The sequence below is a fragment of the Lycium ferocissimum genome, chromosome 11 (genome assembly GCF_029784015.1).
Source record: "Lycium ferocissimum isolate CSIRO_LF1 chromosome 11, AGI_CSIRO_Lferr_CH_V1, whole genome shotgun sequence".
Lineage (NCBI taxonomy): Eukaryota > Viridiplantae > Streptophyta > Magnoliopsida > Solanales > Solanaceae > Lycium > Lycium ferocissimum.
Window position 1 is genome coordinate 47,883,299 of NC_081352.1, and position 13,758 is coordinate 47,897,056.

The 13,758-nt window shown below is 35.4% G+C and overlaps 1 protein-coding gene across 3 annotated transcripts; it reads left to right on the plus strand.

Annotated features, from left to right (window-relative positions):
- Nucleotides 1-4,034: 4,034 nt before the first annotated feature.
- LOC132036839 (CSC1-like protein At3g21620) lies at nucleotides 4,035-13,238 on the plus strand. Of its 3 annotated transcripts, XM_059427234.1 has the most exons (13): nucleotides 4,035-4,339; nucleotides 5,629-5,689; nucleotides 5,819-6,153; nucleotides 7,072-7,218; nucleotides 8,370-8,505; nucleotides 9,264-9,365; nucleotides 9,985-10,104; nucleotides 10,222-10,302; nucleotides 10,586-10,926; nucleotides 11,061-11,306; nucleotides 11,555-11,879; nucleotides 12,343-12,576; nucleotides 12,687-13,238. In XM_059427234.1, the coding sequence occupies exons 3-13, from the start codon at nucleotides 5,840-5,842 to the stop codon at nucleotides 12,945-12,947; spliced, it is 2,307 nt and encodes a 768-aa protein (XP_059283217.1). In that variant the 5' UTR covers nucleotides 4,035-4,339; nucleotides 5,629-5,689; nucleotides 5,819-5,839; the 3' UTR covers nucleotides 12,948-13,238. The 3 variants fall into 3 exon arrangements, with proteins under 3 accessions (XP_059283217.1, XP_059283216.1, XP_059283218.1); XM_059427233.1 differs by lacking the exon at nucleotides 5,629-5,689; XM_059427235.1 differs by lacking the exon at nucleotides 5,629-5,689 and having other exon boundaries at nucleotides 4,035-4,162.
- The last annotated feature ends 520 nt before the right edge of the window (nucleotides 13,239-13,758 follow it).

Here is a 13,758-nt window from a genome sequence, read left to right on the forward strand (position 1 = left end):
TAACCCTCTCAACTAGAGTTCGTTCATCCTCTCTACTAAACCATTTAACCGAGGAGTCTTTGGAGGAGTTTTCGATGCCAAATACCCCCTCGTCTACAATAATTATCAAGGGGACCAATGTATTCACCACCATTGTACGAGCGGATGCATTTTAGTTTCTTCCTTGTCTCTCTCAACCAAGGCCTAAAAGTCTTGAACACATCAAGTACTTGATCCTTGGACTTCAAAGGAAATACCCAGAGTTTGCGAGAGTGATCATCAATAAAAGTCACAAAGTAAAGTGCACCACCACGAGAGCTTACTTCAAAAGGACCACACAAATCAGAATGTACCAACTCCAGCAAATCCAGCTTTCTTGAAGGCGAATGACTCTGAAAGGAGACTTTTTTCTGTTTCCCGGCTAAGCAATGAACACATCTCTTTAACTTTGCTTGTTTCACTCCAGAAAGAAAATTCTTCTTAGCCAAGTTATCAATCCCCTTCTCGCTCATATGACTCAGCCTTCTATGCCATAATTCTAATGAAGTATCATTCTCCACCAAATTTACTAAGTCGCCACAAATGGAGCCCTGAAATAATTACAAGTCAGATATCTTGTTACCTCGAGCCACAATCATTGAACCTTTAAGAAGCTTCCACTGGCCACCACCAACGGTTTGATCATAACCCTCATCATCAAGCTTTCCTCGTAAATTAAATTCAGACGAACATCTGGAGCATGCTTGACATTGTTAAGAACCAACCTCGAACCGTTCTTACTTTTCAAGCAAACTGTGCCAATGCCAAGTACCTCAACCTCACTATTATTGCCCATTCGTAAATTTTCAAAATTACCCGGAGTATAAGAAGAAAATAATTCCTTCTTTGGCGTGACATGATAAGTGGCACCTGAATCCACAAACCAGGTAGACTCATCACAAACAATATTGATATCATTTTTACCACAAGCAACAAAAAGATCATTTTCAGCAACAACAGCAACACGATTTTCATTATCGCCTTCTTTCTTTGGCCTTTTCTGGTCTCTCTTAAACTTGTAGCAATGTTTCTTGATGTGCCCTTTCAAGTGATAATAGTCACATGTGAAGATTCTTATACCGGGGGATCTTGACTTACTTTCTACTTTTGCCTCCGTCATTCGACCTCGGGTTACTTCTCCCTCTCGTCTTCGCAACCAAAACATCGGAGTGTGAAGTTGAAGAAGACGACACTTGAGATCTTCTTCTCATCTCTTCATTCAAAACACCACTCTTAGCATATTCCATGGTTACCCCATCAATGGGATCGACTAGTCAAAGAAACTGAAGAGTTTCCCAAGAGTCCGCGTAGTATTAAGAAGCCAAAGTCCCCGTATGTCTTCAAACTTGACACCCATTCCATACGATGATCAAGGACACCCCGAAAATCATTGATATGATCGTAAATAGATCGCCCTCTTTGTATCTAATATTCATCAATTGTTTCAAGAGGAACATGTTTATTATTGCCGCTTCGAAGCATAAAAGTGTCTCGAGCTTTTCCCACAAGCTTTTAGCATTTGTCTTATTCACAATATGATTTCGAACATTATCTTCAACCCATTGCCTAATATAGCTACAAACCTGTAAGTGCTCAAATTCCCAATCCTCATCTTCAATAGGCTCGGGTTTCTTAGAAGCAAACACAGGTAAATGATATTTCTTGACAAATAGAAGATCTTTCATCTTGCTTTTCCAAATATGGTAATTACTGCCATTTAAACAAACCATCTTGCTCATATTTGCCTCCATCATTCAAATAGACAATTGACACAACCAAATACAACCACAAGCTCTGATACCACTTTGTTGGGAAGAAACAAGCAATAACCAAATTGCACGACAAGGTAACAGCGGAAGAAATACCCAAGTCGAAACTTCCCACACTATTTGAACCAAGAGAAGACAGTAAACACTAGCACAAATGGAAATCCAGGCAGCAACTATACCAACAATAAAATAGCAAGGCAAGCAAAAATAAATCGAATGGAAGAGACACCAAATTTATGTGGTAAAACCCTTCAAGTGAAGAGGAACATCCACTTCGACCTCCTACCACAAAAGCTCCACTATAAACAACAATGTTCTCCAAATGGATACAACAAAAAAAGCCAAGCACGGAGTAACAATACATAAAAGATAGCACTGCAACCAAGCAAAGAAAGAGAGAAATAACCCCCAAAAACGAGCTACTGTTCGTACTCGAAAACTGGAGCTACAGACCACAAAATCCGATCTCCACCGTTGAAATCGAAGAACCAGATGTTGAAAACCCCCAGTTCAAATTTCAGCACGATCCAACGGTTAACGAATCGGGAAACATAATTTAAAGCGGACTGTTGTAGCAGAAAATTTACGACGAAAATCTGCTTTCTTTCTCACGTTTTTCTCTCTATATGGCTGCTATGAATTCACTCTTGTGTTCTGAAAATAAGACCTAAATTGATCCTATATATAGAGGAAATTTTGGGCAAAATTGGCTTGATCCAAATTGAATTGGATTTTATTAATCTAATTCCACATAGGAAGGGAAAATCCAAAAACCTAACAATATATACAAAAAAATAGAAAAGATAAATAGAAAAAAGAATTCATGATTGTGGCAGATATGCCAAATTTGGACGGTGTTTAGTCACTTAAAAAATTTTCTGCATGTATAAGAAGTTCAAGAGTGGAGTTAGTATTCGTGTCCAAAAGCAACAAATAGTAGGTATGTTTTGTCAAATAAAAAAAAAAAAATTAGTCAACATTTCATATACTAAATGTCAACTTTTTAGTGTATACATGGGTACTCAAACAATAGCTGATGACTTATTTACATTCAAGTTTTTGTGAAAAATGAAATCAATTAAAGCCTACCTATTTAGTAGGGCAAAGAGCATACATAAGCTATAATTTGATGACTAAGGTCTGATAATGAAAATGGATAATTGCACTTTCAATCCTTCGATCCGTTATAAATACATTTTTGATCATTATAATATATGTAATCTTTAACTAATTAAAATACATAATTTTGGTCCCTTTATGTAGAAAATGTAATATATGTAGACTATTTTTAGAAGTATATTAGTATGAATAATAATACAGCTTTAACATAACACACGAGTAATTAAACGATTGAACGGTAATATTTTAAAATTTTGTAATAATTCACAAATAAATGAATCAAAAGTGCATATTTCAAATAATTGAAGATATTCACCTAATCGAATATAATAATGACTAACATGAAATTTCACCAATAACAGAGAGATCGAAAAGTGCTAAGTATTAATTTTCACCCCATCACCTTTTATAATATAATCAAAAAAAGAAAAATATTCAGTACCACGTGATCATAGTAATCTGTAGGTAATCTGATTATGTTGATATGAATAATTGTAACGCATTACTATGTAACTCCAGATGTATCTCATTTTAATAAAGACAGAGTCTTAACTCCAATTTAATTTACAATTACCATTAGATATGTGAAAAGTTCATTGCATATAGTTTTAACTTCAAATTAAATTATTGTTGCAGATAGATTTATGGAAGGTTTAACTGTGTGATATCTTTTAATATTTTCTTCTAAAAATAGATCCAAAAAAATCTCCAAGTCTTTTGCGACGCCAATTATACAGGATTACTCCCTCCATCCCAATTTATGTGATATAATTTGATTAGATACGGAGTTTAAGAAAGAAATAAAGACTATTGAAACTTGTGGTCTAGACTAAGTAATAGATATTGGTATGATTGTAGATCAGTAATATGTACGATGACTAAAAAAGAAAGTGTATCTCCTAAATAAGATATAACAAGTATTATTTATAAATAAACTAGTTAAATTGGTAAGATTTTTTTTTTTTTTTTTTACTCTAAAAATTAAAATGTCAATACTAGGAGTAGTACTACAGTAGAATTTTGCCAGCTAGTCTAAGAAAGTAGCCGTTACTGCACATGGAACATATCGACATTTAACTTTGAACATTTTATAAAAGCAGAAAAAAGAAAGATTAAAAAACGAAAAAGGTAACGGAAGAAAAGCCCATAAAAGCAAAGAAAATCTGTGTTACTACATTAAACATTTCCATTAAAATACTATCCTTTACAAACAGATCACATTCATGTCACCTTGACCCCCCTAAATAACCATATTTGTCAGTTTCTAATTTTCTCATTTTCCTTTCAATAAATAATTCTGAGTGACACTATTGATCTTCTATATCAACTGTCCTTTTGAATTCTTGATTTTTTTATTTTTTTTTCATAGCTTCATGGTCTGGTTTTCTTCTTCTTAGTCAAGTCCAAGAAGTACTTTTTATTCAGTCAATAGAGTATGAATTTCTACACCCCACCTTTTTTTAGCCTGTCAAGAATTATGTGTAGACATGTTTATACGTGAAAGTTTGCAGCTTGTTTGTGTGTTGTTCTAGTGCAAAGATTGTCACTTTTTTAAGGAGCCATGAAAAATAGTGTTCCTTTATTATAGTTCTAGAATGGGTTGATTTTGTTTCAGATTTTTATTTGGTAAAATTTGCTAAATTTTTCAATACCACCAGGGTAATTAGAAGAATGTAGGAGCAAAACGAAATGTTGCAAAGCTGGAATCTTTCTTTGGCATGGTCAACTGTTTTTTCAGTCCTGGAATCTGTTGGCTTGGCTGTCTTTTGTGTTATTTTGTTTTTTGTATTAAAACTTCATTGGATGGAGAATTTTGGATTTATTGACAGTTGAATAAAAAAAGTAACTTTCATTTTTAGGAATTTGGTACATCTTAATTGTAATTTATTCTAAATTTACATGATGTTAACTTGAGGAAGAGTCTTCATTCATGACCTTTTTAGGATGTTTGATCTATGATGGTTTGAAAGGATGAGGAGAGAAAGGTTGATTTTAGAGGTTTCAATTTTAATGCCAAGGGAAGTGTATATGAAGATAGTAAGTTTTTAGATTATTCCAGAATGAAGGTCAACATGGTTATGAGTGGATACTGAACAAAGGAAATAAGAATGACATTTGCAATTGCTTAGCTGTTTCTTTTAGTGCTGAACTGCTTCACCTCTCAATTGGAAATTATGTTTAGATAACTGCCATAAAGTTCATGACTCGGCTCTTTAAATAATTGATCATCTTACATGCAAGGTCTTGAGAGCCAATTAATATATAGGGAGGCACTTATATTAATGCTGAAGATGTTAAAAAAGTTGGTTTGAGAATAGAGATTTCCTTGGATTATGGTTGGATGTCACCAAATAGGACACGGACTTGTTTACACCGAGACAAACTGCTCACTCCTTGTAGATACCAGGAGTGAGGGTTAAGAAGGAATGCTGTGAAAATATAGATAGCAAAAGGAACTATTATAGGCTTATCCAATTCTATTTTGTAAATACACGTGATCATAATGTTAGTTGGCTAGACTGTTATGGTGACCACTTTTCAGGGCAGTGGTTTCTTCGTGCGTCATCCATGAGTTCCTTGGCTTCTTTTCATGAATTGGCGATGAATTTTCTGCCCTTGTTTAGGGATTCAATAGGTTATCTTGGTGCATTCATGAGTTTTGTGCTTTCCTTTGGCTTCTTTTTCTCCTGGGGTTCCATTGACCTCTATTATATTTTCTCAGTGTGCTGTTGGCAAAGCATTTTACTGAGGATCAATTAGACATCTTGATTTCTTTTGTCAATGTAAAGGGGATTAGTTCCACCAGACTAATAGTCCAATTGTTGAAACTTGACTCAAATATATGTTATACATTGTTTCTGATAGGATATTGCTTTGACATATTTATCTCACTAAGAGTACTAATATTGCAGACAAGTCTTTGAAGCCAAAACATGGCCACTCTGGGTGATATAGGTGTTGCAGCTGCTATTAACATTCTGAGCGCATGTGTTTTCTTAATTGCATTTGCAATTCTTCGAATACAACCTGTCAATGATAGGGTATACTTCCCAAAATGGTACCTTAAGGGATTAAGAAGCAGTCCTTTGCACTCTGGTACAATTGTCAACAAGTTTGTCAACCTGGACTTTCGTGCATACCTGAAGTTTCTGAATTGGATGCCTGCTGCATTGCAAATGCCAGAACCGGAGCTTATTGACCATGCAGGATTGGATTCTGCTGTCTACTTGAGGATTTATTTGATAGGGTATCTTCACTTGGCACTTCCACTTCTTGTTTTCCATTTTCTGCATTAGAAGCTCTGCAACTATTATCTGTTTGTGCATACTAGACCTTCATATGAGTAACTTGAATTAGGCATTCAAAAGGTATATACATCTTAGAGGGTATATGATGATCAGAATTATAGGCAGAGACCTCTTTTTACGAAATACTATTGAGAATCATTATGAAACTTGAACTTCACGACCATGGTGGTTATTATAATTATCCCCTTACGTTGGAATCTTATTTGAATCCTGATTACCATGTTTCAAGTTTTTAGATACCTTGTGACTTGCTTATAGTTTCTTTTTATATTCCATGTCTATTTTGAAAGTCCATAAATATGTGCTCGATGTCTTCCATTTGTTTTGACATTTATCTTTGGTCACAGAAAAATGTAGAAGCTGACTTATTTTTCAAGAAATTGTTATGTAGTTTTAACTCCTCATGATGCTAATGATTTTAAAATAGACCTCAAGCACTTAGAAATCTTAAAAGATGGAATCATTTCGTATTTTTAATGAAAATCCTTCGCACACCTCAATATGTTGCACCTAGAATATTGCGTGGATAATCATATCATACCTCAAGGAATGAGTAATTTTGTAGTCTGTTGCTGATAGATTTACTTCCGATAAAGTATTTGAGTAGATAATTAATTCAAATTAGCATATCATAATCTTTTTGGATAACCTTTTGCTTCTGTCTCTTGATATCTTTTTATTTCAATAAAAAAAGACCATTGGCTTCTGTCTCTTATATCTGTTTCTAACATACTAATATCATAAATCTAGGGGCCTGTTAAATCAAACGCCAGAATATTTTGTCTTTAATAGCTTAATTAGTAGTTGTTTCTTCCTCACTCTGGGTTTCATTTCTATATTCCTTTTGTTCAATGCAGGCTTAAAATATTTGTCCCAATTGCTTTTATTGCTTTCTCAGTCATGGTTCCTGTTAATTGGACCAACCATACATTGGAGCGTACTAATTTGACTTACAGTGATTTAGACAAGCTTTCAATTTCAAACATTCCTCTGGGATCACAGAGGTAAGCAGAATCTTCATTTGCTGTATAGTTTGCAATTATTCTTTCTGAAGTTGCTAATTTTCTAAATTTCCTTTTAGTTTTTCGATTAGTTTTCTTTGACTAATTTGAATAAGTTATTGGTTTCACTTATGTCTTCTGCTCCTTTTTAATGTACCAATGCCATTAAGTTTCCCTGATATGAGTGAAGTCCCAAAAATTATGAAGGTCCTCATTGCTTGGTTCCAGAAATTCTTGGTTTTACTAGTGTCTTGTGCTCCTTTTTACGGTACCAATGTCATTAAGTTCCCTTGATATTTCTCAAATCCCAAAAAATAATTAGTGTAATGTGCTTATAAAGTAGCTCCAGCAGGTTTTGAAACTCCCTCGATGAACCTCTTCGTGTATCCTTCGATTCTGTTTGTACAGTGATCTCTTTTTGACACGATATAGTGAAGATGTTAGGGGAAGTGATCCTTGAAGTGCTGAGAAACCACTTCACATGAAAAGGAAAAAAAAGAAAACGTAGCATATAAAACCTTAGGCATATTTAGTGTATTGTATTTGGAGAAAGTAGAGTTCCCACATCTATTTATGAACATAAAGAGATATCAAAGTGCCTTAGCTAAATGAGCTTCCTTTTGTGTGCATCAAAATCTATTGAATACATCTCACTACAGGTGGGCCAAGAAACACTAAGTCCGGGTAGTCTAATAAGTTAACATTTCATTATATACATATTTTTAATATTATTTTTATCTTATGTTCTAACTAAAAACTAAGTAGGAGTTATCATGCTTGTAGTAGTTATGAGTACGTACAAAGACAAAGTACCATATCCTTATCAGAAGCCTTGGAAGCCTTAGAAGTTTGCTATTTTAACTTTTAACAGCTTAATTGCCCATTGTCAAAGGCTCCGTTGAGTGTAATGCACTAAATTAAGGTTTCACATGCTGGGAGTCAAAATAGAGGAGCTAAAGTTTCACTAACAATAAAGCAAAATGATGACATGTTGATTATCATTCAACTGTTAGGTACACGACTAAGAATATTGAACTTGTAAATCATGTTTTTGGGGATGTAGATTGGTGGTTTCGTTATGGCTTCTTGCAGTGCTGTTATATTTAAATGAATAATTTTCTAGTCCCTAAGTACTTGAACTCTACTGCTTGCAGATTCTGGACCCATCTGGTTATGGCTTACATCTTTACTTTCTGGACTTGCTATGTGCTGAAAAGAGAGTATGAGATAGTTGCATCGATGAGGTTGCATTTTCTTGCATCTGAACGTCGACGACCAGATCAATTTACAGTAAGAACCATAACCCTTGTTGATCTATTACAATGGCAATTTTAATCTGTAAACTAAGCCTTAGGCAAAGGTTGGTTATAACTTATAAATTTACTTTATAGCAAGTGAGATTATGAACTTTAATATTACAACAACAACATACCCAGTGTATCCCACAAGTGAGGGCTGGGGAAGGTAGGATGTACTCAGACCTTACCCCTACCTTTGTGGGTAGAGAGGCTTTTTCGGATAGACCCCCGGCTCAAAATTATAAAGTTTAATATTCTTAAGATAATTATGTCTTGTTAGGGAAAACTTCATATTGATCTTTGGAAAACTTAATATTGATCTTGGGATAACTTATTAAGATGGAAAAGGTACTAAAGTTCAGCATATCCTATCTTAGAATTTAGCTTACTGTGGTCAGCTTGAAGCTGTAAATTAATATGATTATGCTTTTTTTTATAAGGAAAAACAAAGGAGCTAGGCTATTCAATGAGGGTAGAAGAGGAGGGTATTTTGTGTTATCTTGTTTTCAAGGCCGTCTCTCCTTCTAGTTCAATAATGACAATCTTATTAGAGAGACATTGGATTAACTAATTTCTTACCTTTTCTTTTTCTTGGGTTAAAACTCCACCTTCCAACTAATTCAAGCCTTCAACTTCTTATCATTCTTTCTCTCTTCTCAATATCATATGCTATACAAGAATTAATTAACGGCCGTAAAGTGATGCCTAGTATGACTGATGCATGTTTTCTAACAAATACTTTCTGCCCAGGTACTTGTCAGAAATGTGCCACCAGATGCTGATGAGTCAGTGAGTGAGCTGGTAGAGCACTTCTTCATGGTCAACCATCAAGATCATTACTTAACTCATCAGGTTGCAATTCATACACCTATCTTCTCATTTAAATCACTTGCTGTCTTCCAAAGTAGAATTCTGCAAAGTGTTACATCTCTTTTGCTTTTGTACTGACCTCTAAAGGACTTCCATACTTGTAGCTCTTAACGTTTTGATATATTCTCAAATCATCTGTCATATGCATGGAGGAATATAATGACATGAATTTAGAAGGTGAAGAACATGGTGTTATTGAGAGTTCGATGCAGGAGGGGCAGAACATGAGTTTACCATATGTAGTTGCTCATACCTTTTAGTATCTGATACCTTGTAGAACACATTGTCTCTTATTTTCAAAAAAATTGTGTACATTTTTGGTGCGAAATGGCTTAGAAAGAACTGGATTTTAAATATGACAGAAGTATATGTTTTTTTTTTTTCCTAATTTGCTTAGATCCTTTCACAGTTAAAATCAAATGAGGTAGTCACTTTTCTCTGGAAATAAAATCTAGAGATTTTTCTATTTACCTTTACATTCACATTTCTGTACTAGTTACCTTATTTATTAAAGCTGCAGTTTTTTTAACACCAATAAGGCAGGAGGATTCAGTCTATCATGAACAAACACTCATTTTATTTTCCTGTAACTAATGTGTAGGTTGTATACAATGCCAACAAGTTGACAAAGCTAGTCAATGAGAAGAAGAAAAAGCAGAATTGGCTTGACTATTATCAACTCAAGTATACTAGAAATCAGTCCAAAAGGCCAACATCAAAGGTACTGTTAATAGTTTATTTTTGTTCTAATGTTAGCTAGTAGTGATTGCGAGGAGAAATGCCACTTCTCACATCTCAGTACTAACATCTAATGAGGAATATTCTTTTTATTAAGCAGACTGGTTTTCTGGGCTTATGCGGCAAGACCGTTGATGCGATTGATTTCAATACTTTTGAAATTGAAAAGCTCTCAAAAAAAGTAAGTAGCAACAATATCTTTTTACGTGGTTGAGGTTATTGTGTACTGCAACTGCTTAACTTAAAATTAACATTTTTAGGAGGGACTGTCCTTTCTTGCTTCTTATGCTTCTGATGTATAAAGTGGGAATTCCAAACCTTAAAATTATTTTATCATAATTAAACATTATTACTGACACCTATAGCTACATCCTCAGTTATCAGTATTTAGTATTTAGTGTTTAATTCTAGAAGTCCTTATAATGGCCCTAACACATCACCATATTGGATTGTGTTCATGTCAGATATCTGATGAGAGAATGAATATCATTGGGAGCACCAAGTATATTATGCCAGCAGCATTTGTTTCTTTTAGAACAAGATGGGCAGCTGCAGTTTGTGCACAAACACAACAAGCCAGAAATCCAACAGTGTGGTTAACTGAGTGGGCTCCCGAGCCCCGTGATGTCTACTGGGATAATTTGGCAATTCCTTATGTTTCACTGTCAATCAGGAGGCTTATTGCTGCTGTGGCATTTTTCTTCCTTACCTTCTTTTTCATGATCCCGATTGCATTTGTACAGTCCCTTGCTAATATAGAGGGAATAGAGAAAGCATTACCTTTCTTGAAATCCTTAATTGAAACGTGAGTCTCTTCTTCTTCGCAGAGTTTCCTCTCCAGTTCATTTGAGACAACTTGACTTATATTGTTTTTGAATACCAGGCTTTACAAAGCAATATTGCTCGAGTATTTATGCTAAATGATGCTTTTCCATGCAGTAAAGCTGTAAAATCCTTCATACAAGGATTCCTCCCTGGAATTGCGTTGAAGATTTTCCTTGTCTTCCTACCTTCAATATTGATGCAAATGTCAAAATTTGAAGGATTTAGCTCCATATCAGCTCTTGAAAGGAGATCTGCAACAAGATATTATATTTTTCAGTTTGTTAATGTATTTCTTGGAAGCATTATTACTGGGACCGCATTTCAGCAGCTAAATAATTTCATGCATCAGTCAGCAAACGAGTATGTCTTCAATAATTTCATCTTTAATTCTGTAATGCAGAATGATTTGAATTTAATGAATTCTCTAGTCATTTACTCAATGTCGTCCGTGAATGAAGCTGGAATCTGTTCTTTGACGAATAATATTCTGCAATACTCTTTCAAATGGATTGAAGAATTTTCTTGTTTTCATTTATGTTCCACTTTTTTTTGCTTGTACTGATTATGGAAGATCAGATAATTAAAAGGTTGAATGATTACTGATGCAGAATACCAAAGACAGTTGGTGTATCCATTCCGATGAAGGCAACCTTCTTCATAACTTACATAATGGTGGATGGGTGGGCAGGAGTCGCTGGAGAGATACTTAGGTTGAAGCCATTAATATTCTTTCACTTGAAAAACTTCTTCCTGGTGAAGACTGAGAAGGACAGAGAAGAGGCAATGGATCCAGGAAGTCTGGGGTTCAACACTGGTGAACCTCAGATACAGCTCTATTTCTTACTTGGCCTTGTTTATGCTGTTGTATCACCAATCCTACTCCCTTTCATCATAGCATTTTTCTGCCTGGCATATGTTGTATATCGGCATCAGGTAAAGCTAACTAATTTTTGAAAGAACTCTCATTTGATAAGTTATTTTTTTTCAGGACTTCATCCACTGAAACAAAATCAATTCAGAACTTCATAAATTACTGTTTTTTTTTCTTTTTTGGGTATTTTGTTGTAGTTACAGTTCTTCCTGTATTTAACATTCTACTACTTCTAGGTGCGCATTATGCATGATTTTATGTCAATCTAAATCTTTAGATGATAATTATCAAGTACATTCGCCTTTGTCTTGAGAGTTGAGACTACTAATTGGACTTCTATTTATTGCATGATCAGCTACACCTCATTTCTTGGTTAACAATATAGTATTCAGGCATCTATATAGCACCAACAAGGCAACCATTTTGTGTTTGCTTCCCCTAATTTATGTGCAAAGATTCTATGGGGACATTTTCTTTCGTGGACATCTGGAAACCTGATATGTGATGCTTTTGTTTTACCTGTAGATTATAAATGTCTATAACCAGGAGTATGAAAGTGCAGCCGCATTCTGGCCTGATGTACATGGGCGCATTTTAACCGCGTTGATAGTCTCTCAATTGCTTCTAATGGGATTGTTAAGTACAAAGGGCGCTTCTCATTCGACTCCACTGCTAATTACACTCCCTGTACTAACCATATGGTTCCGTTTGTTCTGCAAAGGTCGTTATGAGCCGGCTTTTATCAGATATCCATTGCAGGTATCGCAGCTTTGTCTACCATTTTCTTTTTCTCTTAGTATGATATATGGCCAACTTAAGGCAGTTTCTGATTTTTTTTCCAATGGCATCCTTTTCTTGATCAATATTAGGAAACAGTGAGGAAAGATACACTAGAACGTACGAAGGAGCCAAACTTGAACTTGAAAGAGTACCTTCAGAATGCTTATATCCACCCTGTTTTCAAAGGTGAAGAAGATAGTGAAAGTGATGCAGCGAGTGAAGATGGGGAGCTGGAACCTTCACTTGTCCAAACAAAACGCCAATCGCGTTTCAACACACCATTGCCAAGCAAAAGGAGTGGTTCATCTCCTCCATTGTTATCTGATTTTGATGCAACTACGCGGGTATAGTTGGAAAAGCCTCTGATTTATATAGTTAGCATCTTATAGACAAAGTCAACTCGAAGGAGAGCAGCTTGGTCGAAGTACTCTTAGTCGAAACATGCAAGTTTTTGTGAGCTGGCAGAAATCTGTTTGGCCTGCATGTTTTTCAAGGTTATAGAGTTGTTTAGTTTTGTACATAACCTTCTTGGTTCTCTGTTACTTTACTGGAAATTCTGATTTCCTGTCTGGCTTTCTAAAATCAGCTGTTAAAAAAAGGTGGCATTAGAAAGGAAATGATCATTCATTCATTTGTTGGCATTTTGCATCAATGATAAGTCCTTCTTGTCCAAGAAAAGCAATCATGACACGTCTAGTGGAAATGTTCAAAAAAGGGCAGCCCGGTGCTCTAAGCTCCTGATATGTGCTGGGTCCTAGAAAGGGGCGGGAAGATTAATCAGGATCGTGAAAATTTGAGTACATCTAATAGAAATTTTTAGTTTTTCTCAGACTAACCACTTCACTAACAAAGATGTTACACCCCTCGTGTTCGTAGTAATAGAACCTATGGTTTCCTAGTCGGGTATGCCCCTGGAATAGAGACCCGAGCCCGAGTTTGGAGGTAGAAAATGTCTTACCCCGTGTACGAGGGTACCAGCAGATATTCCTGGCAATTTATAGAGTTAGAAGTTGAACGAATCGAATTGACGCGATCTGAACTGAATCAGAAAATCTGCAAGACACCAGTCATCGTCGTGTGCGGCGTCGACAGGATCCCGCGATCCCTTGCATGCATAGGCGCAGGTCGACGGGGCAAGTCGACGGGCCGTCGACCCACTCA

Coding starts and splice junctions, on each gene's coding strand:
- LOC132036839 (XM_059427234.1), top strand. CDS start 5,840: ATGGCCACTCTGGGTGATATAGGTGTTGCAGCTGCTATTAACATTCTG. Junction 10,927..11,060: donor TTGAAATCCTTAATTGAAAC/GTGAGTCTCTTC, acceptor TTTTCCATGCAG/TAAAGCTGTAAAATCCTTCA. Junction 12,577..12,686: donor TTATCAGATATCCATTGCAG/GTATCGCAGCTT, acceptor GATCAATATTAG/GAAACAGTGAGGAAAGATAC.